Below are 10,111 nucleotides of genomic sequence, written 5' to 3' on the forward strand. Positions count from 1 at the left end.
CACCGTATCTTTTTCTGATCCATTGCTAGGATAGCCCATATTCATATGGTTGAATGGGAGCTACTGAAAAGGAAGAGTGACGCACATGATCAAAAAGTGATGGCATTTCATTGCAATATAGCATTATTTTTAAACCCATAACATTTGGCACACACCAGCTCATGTTCTTTTTTGTGCATTTTTCTTAGCAGTGGTAGATCCATGTATAACATGTGGATGTGTGGCCCGGGTCTTTCGCTCTACAGTTGAGTTGCAAATTACGCAGTACAGTTTTCGGGTATCAATACCTGTTTTTTTTCTGTGCACCATATTCAAGACCACGTCTAAATGCTTTGGAAAAAAGTGGGTATTGGGCAGAGAACAAAACAGTCTATGATGAGCGCTTACCAGCTCTATATTTTGGTCGACACGTAACCTGAAGTTCTGAAACTTCCAGAGTGCAGTTCTCTGTGACAAGCGCCGACCACGGGATAGTAACGGAGATACTGCCAATGAACCCGTCAACTATTTCAAGCGGAGCCCCCGCGGAGTCCAGGAGGTCGTTCACTGACTAAAGCGGGATAGAAAAATGGAAAAAGATGAAAACAGCAGAAAAAAAACTGCAGAAGAGTAATGTAGTGCGCTAGGGTTAAAAATAAGATAATTATTAAACAACATGTATGTCAATACCTGGATAAGAATGAAGTGATTAAACAGAGTCAGCATGGGTTTGTAACTAATAAGTCATGTCAGACTAACTTAATTTCCTTCTATGACGGTATCACTGATTGGGTGGATCAAGGAAATGCTGTAGATATAGTATATCTTGACTTCAGCAAAGCATTTGACAAAGTCTCTCATACAATCCTTATTGAAAAAATTATTAAGAATGGAATGGACAAGGCAACTGTTAGGTGGATTCATAACTGGCTTAGTGATCGGACCCAAAGAGTGGTCGTAAATGGCTGCACATCCAGTTGGAAGAATGTCTCAAGTGGGGTACCACAGGGCTCTGTCCTGGGTCCTGTATTGTTCAACATCTTTATCAACGATTTAGATGAAGGAATTGAGGGTAAACTGATTAAATTTGCTGATGACACAAAGCTAGGAGGGATAGCTAATACTAGAGAAGAGAGAGAGAGGATTCAAAAAGATTTAAATAAACTGGAGAAGTGGGCAGCAACTAACAGAATGGTTTTTAACAGGGAGAAATGCAAAGTACTACATCTGGGCAATAAAAATGGAAAAAGCATATATAGAATGGGAGGAATAGGGCTAAGTGACAGCACATGTGAAAAAGACTTGGGTATACTAATAGATCACAGACTGAATATGAGTCAACAGTGTGATGCAGCAGCAAAAAAGGCAAATGCAATTCTAGGATGTATTAACAGAAGCATACAGTCTAGATCACGTGAAGTCATTATTTCCCTCTACTCCTCTTTGGTCAGACCTCATCTGGAATATTGTGTCCAGTTTTGGGCACCACATTTTAAAAAAGACATCAACAAACTGGAGCAAGTTCAGAAAAGAGCGACCAGAATGGTGACCGGTCTGCAAACCCTGTCTTATGAGGAAAGGTTGCAGGATTTGGGAATGTTTAGTTTGCAAAAGAGAAGACTGAGAGGAGACTTAATAGCTGTCTACAAATATCTAAAGGGCTGTCACATTGTAGAAGGATCAACTTTATTCTCATTTGCACAAGGAAAGACTAGAAGCAATGGGATGAAACTGAATGGGAGGAGACACAGATTAGATATTAGAAAAAACTTTTTGACTGTTAGAGTGATCAATGAGTGGAACAGGCTGCCACGAGAAGTGGTGAGTTCTCCTTCAATGGAAGTCTTCAAACAGAGGCTGGACAGACATCTGACTGGGATGATTTAGCGAATCCTGCTTTGAGCAGGGGGTTGGACCAGATGGCCCAGGAGGTCCCTTCCAACTCTACGATTCTATGATTCTATTACATTTCATTACAAAATCCACTTTGTAAAAGGTAAATGAATCCAATGTTTCTTCTACTCATTGGAAAACTATGCATTGGGCAATACCGGCTGACAGAATTGGCACAGGAATTTAGGAAGTGATGAATGCCCAGGACAGATCCATTGCTCATGTACAAGCAGGCGACCTGTTTACACCAGTGCTGAACTTACAGCCTATACTCCTCATACCTATGTACGTGTCAAAAGCCATTTTTGCAGCGCCAATATTCGCTCCAAATTATGTGGCCGAATTTTTTGCTGCATTTTTCCTGCAGTTCAGGTCCCCCCCCCCCCCGCCAAACAAACAAAAAAAATCATAATGCAAATTCCTTAAAGTTTTTGCACCAAAAACTAAGCAAAATCTGACACGTGCATTTTTTGCTGCGTTTTTGCACTTAATCATTTTTTTTCTACAGGTTAAAAAACATGTTATGCTGCAGTTTGCAAAAACACAGCAGTTTTCCAAATCAGTCAGGGGAAAAAAAAAAAAATAATAAAGAAATCTGTTTGTACATGAGATTTCTAAAATCGCAGCGCTCTTGATGGTACTGTAAAACACAGCTTAAAATTTGCATTAAAAAAAAAAAAAACGCCGCAAAAATGGAAAGGTGAACATAGCCTTTTTGACTGCAGCACTGACCAACTTCAAGCTGGAGAACATGGGTTTTTCCAAAAACAGAAACCCATTTAACCCCTTAGTGACAGGGACAATTTTTTAAATTCTGACCATTGTAACTTTGGCACATTATAACTTATGACAATAGTAAATTTAGATTGATATGTTTTGTGTTTATTTATAAAAAATATCAGAAATTTGACAAGAATGTAAAAAAAAAATTGCAATTTTCAAACTTTGAATGATTATCCCTTTAATCCAGATCGTCATTCTACACAAAAACATTAATAAATAACATTTCCCACATGTCGGCTTTACATCAGCACCATTTTTAAAACACTAATTTTTTTTGTTAGCCTTTTAGGAGGTTTAAAAATGTAGCAATAATTTTTCATTTTTTCCAGGAAATTTACAAAAGTTATTTTTTTGAGCCACCTATCAATGTTTGAAGTGACTTTGGGGGTGCTATATATTGGGAAACCCCAAACGTGATACCATTTTAAAAACTGCACCCCCTGACACATTGAAAACTGCTGTCAGGTAGTTTATTAACTCTTGAGGTGATTTTCAGGAATTAATGCAAAGTGGTATTGCAGGAATGAAAAAGTGTTTAGTTACCTCCTAAATGTCGGTAGCTTCTGAACTGACCGCTATAGCCGGGAGACTCTAAGGTCGCTATATGGCCATGAACTGCTATGGCAAACATCAGGACCACACAATCATGATTTCGGTGTGTCAATTAGATTAAAGGGGTTGTCCGGGCTTTTCACATAATCTCAGTACATATCTGGGCTGCAGAATTATGACAATAAGTAATTTACTTTCTGTCACTTGTTTGCACGGTTTTCTAGATATTCTGAACAGAACGTCCAAGGGGGGGAGGGGGTGTTATGGCATTGAAATGAGAACTGGTCGTAACCTCCTACTCTACTCCAAACATGCCCTCTATAGCAACCCCACCCTCCATAGCTACAGGCCCTCCCCGTCCACATGAAGAAGCCCTCATCACACAGTAACAAATCCTCCCCCTCTCTAGCAGCCTCCGTGCAGACAGCTGATCCTCCCCCAGACACACGCTGAACAGTTATCTATGGAAAGTGAAACTAGTGAGGAGGGAAAATCGTCCTGTATTCTGAGCCACTCCATGATTACAATACATAACTCATTATCAGTAAGTCCTTCCCTCACTGTCCCAGGCTGCTGGCAGCAGTGAGAACAGACTGTGTGATGGCCAGTGATGGGGGTCTGCAGCTTCTAATCTGCACAGGGGATGGCAGTCACTGATGTAATCTGTTGTGTGACAAAGCCTCTGCTGTGTGAAGGAGACAGCTGTGTCACTGATGTCTCCACACAGCAGCAGATTTGGTGCAGTGTATGTGTGAGCACTGTGTCTCTAATGACACAAATACTGATGGGAGCAGCCTGTCCCAGAATACAGGACTATTTTCCCTCCTCACTAGTTTCACTTTCCATAGATCACTGTTCAGTGTGTGTCTGGGGGAGGAGCAGCTGTTCTCTGCAGTGAGGCTGCTAGAGGGGGAGGATTTGTTACTGTGTGAGGAGGGCTTCTTCATGTGGACGGGGAGGGCCTGTAGCTATGGAGGGTGGGGTTGTTGCTATAGAGGGCATGTTTGGAGTAGAGTAGGAGGTTACGACCAGTTCTCATTTAAATGCCACAACACCCCCCCCCCTTGGACGTTCTGTTAAGAATATCTAGAAAACCGTGCAAACTAGTGACAGAAAGCAAATTACTTATTGTCAATTCTGCAGGCCAGATATGCACTGAGATTATGTTAAAAGCCCGGACAACCCCTTTAAAGCGGAAGCCCCCACAATCTATTGACCATTTATTTGATGTAATCACTTTTGACAGCAGCAACTAAGGGGTTAAACAGATATGGATGGTGTCAACACTGATCGTTTGTGATACAGCAAGTTGTCAGCTATAGTGTACAGCCGACAGCTGCTGGATTGTCCCCTGTATGGGGATGCTATTCTCTTATATCTGAGGTCAATTAAAAGACGTATTGGCTGTCATTAAGGGGTTAATGACCAAAAGTGTGCAGAAACTGTGCGCAATGTTTGTTTACTTTTAATATCTGCAATTAATTCCTAACGATACAACTGACTTTGATGAGGTGCCCACATCTCAGATGCAGCGCACAGCTACATAGGACACTACCCCGAACGAGCACTGCCCAGAGAACATTTTGTAATGCAATAGTGCAGTGACAGCTGAGGATTTCCTGGACGGCCGGCCGCCCTGTCACAACTCTGTGATACAAGATTCCCACTGTGAACATTGAGCAAGATACTAATTATTGTGCCGGATGTAGTGTCCACAGCAGCGCTCTCCAGGTATTTCCAGGACCCCGGCTGCAGCTTTTTTTGTAGTTTCCGGGCTAATAAACAGACCCAATTGTCCCGATGTATAAAAGCTGGAGTTTTGTATGCCAGTCTTGATGAATTATGCACTGGAGTAATAGGTGTCCAAATTATTAACGAGGTGCAAGCGATCCACCACAAGAAGTGTGATAATTTACACCAATATTTCTGCATAAATTATGATGAATTTGTTTGTCCTGCCCTCTCTTGGATTAATGTACAAACGCTAAAAGTCTCAATTTTTGCTTAAATGGCAATTTATTTATTTTACTTTTCAAGGGTTTTACGCCAGAAAATTGCTTGATACTCCGAGGCCAATGTTCAGAATACGGGGTACAAAAGGGGGTGTCCCAAAAAGAGAACAGAAACACTATTACAGCATATGGATGCCACAGAAGAGGTTCCTGAGCTCCAGACTAATCTCTATGGGTCTATATGGAAACCCGCTAAGAAAAAAACTGAACTGCCCATTTGCACGGCAGCATACTGTAAGGCTAAGTTCACACTGGGTGTTTTTTTTCTACAGCAAAACCTGTGTGCCTGGCAGGAAAGGTGCTGAGGCAAAACCACAGGTTTTGGTGTTTTTTTCATGTTTTTTTTCCATTCAATGGTGGAAAACGCTGAAAACATGATGAAAGAATTGACATTGCTCTATGTCCAAATATAACAGAAAAGCACAAAATACTGAGGACAAAAAAAAAAAAAGCTGTGTGCATGAGATTTCCGAAATCTCATAGACCTATCCGGTACTGTCAAATGCAGCTGAAAAGTAGCATTAAAAAAAACGCTGAAAAACGCTGCAAAAACACCCAGTGTGAACTAATACTGCATTTTCCTTTGCTGATGGCATCTTTCCACGGCACATTCATCCTTTGCTTTGACTAGCAGGCTGTTGCAGAGGCTTCAATCTGAAAAAGCGTTGTTTTCAGGAGATGACCCACCTTTGGGAATATTCCCACGTCGCAGTTAACGAAAATAACAAATTTGGTTCTACTGCGATTTGTTAAAGTTTTGTCATTTTTCAGCCAATTATCGCTTTACTAAACCATGGGAAATCTCAGGACGAACTGAAGTCAGTTTTTCCAGATTATCTACAGCATTACAACCGCCATATGTGAATACGTCGTTAACTGTTTGCAATTTTCACATTTGGTATGCAGTAGACAAAACACCACAGCCCTTCACAGTAAGTCCATGTGCCATTTCTGGTGGTCAGATAATTAGAAATGTAAGGAGAAGAAGAAGCCGTCACTATTCTAATCCTCCTTGCCATTCCCCCATGCAGTGGCGCTGAATGATTGCAGTCCCAGACTAGTCCGATGACCACGGGCAGGGAGAGCAGGGACAACTGAACTTAGTTTTTAAACACTTGCATTTAGGACTAATACAATAAACATTACAGAGGGCATTAGGAGGCTGATAAAACGTTACTAATCCCTTCTAGGGGTATATCCTGCCGACAGGTCCCTTTTCAATAGCTCGGCACAATAATGACAACTGGTTTCTAAAAATTTGTTGTAAAATGCCACTCTTAGTACTTAGCAGCGCACCTATGGCAGTTATGACCTGCTGCAAATATGACGCCTAGCCACACACAGGGCTCTGACTGCGTTCCTGTGGTATATTAGCGATTCCTCATTGGCAATGGCATCCAGCTCACGAATATACTTGGGTTGTCAAGAGAGTGGTCCAAAAATTTAAGAGAAGAGATCACTGCCATGAGCAGTCAAGGAAAAGGATGGAAAAAGATAGCAAAGGCATTAAATGCTCTTCGACGTACAGTTGGAGGCAGCGTTCACACATTCAAAGTGATGGAGCACTGGCTCCACTACCTGTATGTGGCAGAAAAAGGTAGCTGTCACCGGTCATGCATACAGTGAAGCATGGTGGGGGGCTTGGTGATGCCTACAGTAAAGGACGGCGCTAGGTCGGTGATGCCTACAGTGAAGCACTGTGGGAGCTCGGTGATGCCTACAGTGAAGCATTGTGGGAGATTGGAGTTGCCTTCAGTGAAGCATTGTGGGAGCTTGGTGATGTCTACAATGAAGCATTGTAGGGTGTTGGTGATTCTTACAGTGAAGCATGGCGGACCTCGGTGATGCCTACAGTGAAGCCTTCACAGTTCCCTGACATGACACCCATTGATAACCTTTGGTCAGATTTAAATAAGGTGGTTGCAGCCACAAACTCAAGAGTATTAGTGACCTGGAGACCATTGCCCATGAGAAATAGACTATGTTTCCTTAGGAACGCTGTCATCACATTTCAGTCAGTCATAACAGGTAAAACACCACTCTTGACTTTTTTTTTTCCATTTAACTGCCAGAGTGGTATGCACCACTAATGTCTGCTCCCTGCCCTTAGTAATATACTAACCAGCTGTCATTCTGCTACTCCCGGAGAAGTTCTGGTCTCACTCTGCCTTGCCAAGCAGAGACTGGAGCGATCTGGAAGGTCACAACCATCAGATGACCGAAGGGACGCCAATATCAGAAGACAACGATGGCTGTCAAGTATATTACTAAAGGCGGGGAACATGCATCAGTGATACCACGCCGGCAGTGAAAGAAAAGTCAGTGGTAGTCAATAAAATGTTGAGAATTTTGAGAAACCACTTGATACAATGGTTGTGTTGTGCTATGCAATTCTTCTAGTTTGATTTGTTTATTGCAAATAGCAGAACATTCGTAAATTTTGCTACTAATACTAATTTGCACTGGGGGTGGAATAATTTTCACAGAATATGTTGCATTTTTCTTTCAGTCAGATTCATACAGAAAAGATGTACGAGTCTGTGTGGAAGCAGATGGGAGCACAGTACAGCCCCCTATAGGTGCTGGATTACAGCTCCATACAACTTTGTGCTTGCACAGACCCATAATACTGCCACGTGCATGAAGACATAATGCTTCATTTTTATTGTTCTGAACATGAGCAAGAGAATGTCATACAGAGATGCAAACTGAGACAAATCTGTCCAGCATCCCCTGCTTGTTCAATGTCTGTACAGATGTTGCTCTGATAGTATTCTAGTAATAGTAGCATAATGCCGGACACAGCAACATAGTCTTATACAGGAAGAGCTGACAGTACAAAGACCACCAGAATTGTGAGTGTAAGGCCTGTTTCACACATCAGTTTTTTTGGTCAGTCAAAATCCGCTAAAATGGCAGATAGCGGATCCGTTCCCGTAAGGACCACAACGTTTGGCACCGGACTGTTATTTTAACGGATCCGTCAAAGGAAGAATTTTAAAGGAACCGCTGCCTGGAGAGAGGGGGAAATTTTTCAGCCGCCAGAACAGACTTTAGGGTTAAATTTCCGGCTGGTTGAAGTCTTTCGGGCATGCGCAGTGACAAATGCGGATCCGGCCGCCCGAAAAAACGTTGCATCGTCCGTTCGGGCATGTCGGCGGACGTCAAAATTTTGGCGGATCCGCAAAAAACGGATCCAACGGATGACCATCCGTCAAGATCCGCCAGTAATGCAGCTCAATGGGGAAAAAACGGATCCGCCAAGAAAAAAATGGCAGATCCGTTTTTTTGCAAAACGGCGGATTTTGACTGATGGACACAAACAGATGTGTGAAACAGGTCTAAGGAGTACAATGTAATGCAGGGTGTGACCTGAGGTCAGAAGGGAAGCAATACATTGTATTTAAAGTTACTCATCCCATGACACATCCTTGCAAAACGTAAATCACTGTCATTACACATCAGCCTACAGCTGTCACATATCTGTCCATGTAAGCTAGTCATTACAGACCTGTCCATGGTGTAAGCTACAGTCATCATACACCGGTCCATGAAGTAAACTACAGCCGTCCCACATGGCTGTCCATGTAAACTACAGTCATTCCACATCAATCAACAGTATAATCTACAGTCATAACACACCTGTCCATAAGGTAAAGTAGAATCAATGCACGTCCGGCCAAGGAAACCGCAGCCGTCCCGCATCTGTCCACGCCAACTGCCCAGGTAAACCGCGCAGCCGTCCCGCGTCCGGCCAGGTAAACCGCAGCCGTCCCGCGTCCGGCCAGGTAAACCGCAGCCGTCCCGCGTCCGGCCAGGTAAACCGCAGCCGTCCTATGTCTGTCCGCCAGCCCTCATTATTACGGCCCATGACCGACACCGGCCGTCGGTGTCCGGATTCCCTTGGTCACTACAGACATCTCTGCCAATGGCGCCAGGCGCAGTGCGATTACCCAGATGTCCAGGTGGATGTCGGTCAGCCGGCCGCTGCCGTTGTACAGGTCCAGGCTCAGCTGCTCCAGGCTCAGACGCTCCTCCAGGTAGTGGCCCAGGTAATGCTGGAGCAGGTAGCGGCACGCCCGCGTCTTGATGGAGCTGGACCACGGAAACAGCCAGCGAGACATGGCGAGGATGGAGCGGCGGGGGAGACGGGTCCCACCTCAGCTCATAACCCAGGGGCGATGGCCTGAACCTAGAGGCTGACACTCACATCCCACTAGTGACCTGCGTGGCCCTCAGTGCAGGAGACCCCCAGCACTCAGTGTGTCCTCACCATGGCAACCACACCAGGACCCCACTACTGCTGCCACCTCCTCCTACATAATACCCCGCCGTCGCCCTTTGTCCTGTGACTGAACTCCTGTCACACCAGCAGCGCCAGCCCCGTCTCCACCACACTCACACTCCGCGGTAACCTGCCCTAATAACGCTGGCGGTTCTCTCCCGGTTGCCCCGTTCTACAGGGTCAACAAGTCTACGCCGAGGTGACCAGTCTGCGACGCCCGGTTCCGGGTCACTCTGTGTTTTGCTTCTCTACAAAGCTCCGCCCCCTGTGGAGCTGCGTCCTGACGTTAGGATGAAAAGCACCAATCGCGAGACGTAAACATGGTGCGTCAAATAAGTGGGAGGGGAGCGTGCGGAGGCGGCCATGTTGGTACACCCAGAGAGGAGGCTTGGAAGCAGGAGAGGAGTGCTCCTGCATGGCCGTTATTACCACGTCACTGTTACTTCCTGTTTAAATCAAGTGATCTCTAAGCAGATATTTATCTGAGAAACACTGACTCCAAAGGGTTGGGAATAGTGGAAATTGGAAGGATCTTATTCAATGTGATTATTGGAAAGTGAGTCCTAGTGAACAGATTCACATGTCCCATTCCATCAGCCATCATGAT

General features: G+C 44.3%; 1 protein-coding gene across 1 annotated transcript in view; it reads right to left on the reverse strand.

The window, feature by feature from the left end:
* The window catches only part of ATG2A (autophagy related 2A), a 212,600-nt gene extending 202,833 nt beyond the window's left edge, over positions 1-9,767 (reverse strand). Inside the window, exons 1-2 of the mRNA XM_073554473.1 lie at positions 9,173-9,767; positions 388-550 (exon numbers count right to left, since the gene is read on the reverse strand). Of these exons, the coding sequence (XP_073410574.1) occupies positions 388-550; positions 9,173-9,343 (334 nt within the window). The 5' untranslated portion in view covers positions 9,344-9,767. The remainder of the gene's footprint in view (positions 1-387; positions 551-9,172) is intronic.
* Positions 9,768-10,111: the final 344 nt, after the last annotated feature.

Source organism: Dendrobates tinctorius, unplaced genomic scaffold, assembly GCF_039654945.1.
Source record: "Dendrobates tinctorius isolate UK_male_01 unplaced genomic scaffold, ASM3965494v1 ptg000211l, whole genome shotgun sequence".
NCBI classification, from domain to species: Eukaryota; Metazoa; Chordata; class Amphibia; order Anura; family Dendrobatidae; genus Dendrobates; species Dendrobates tinctorius.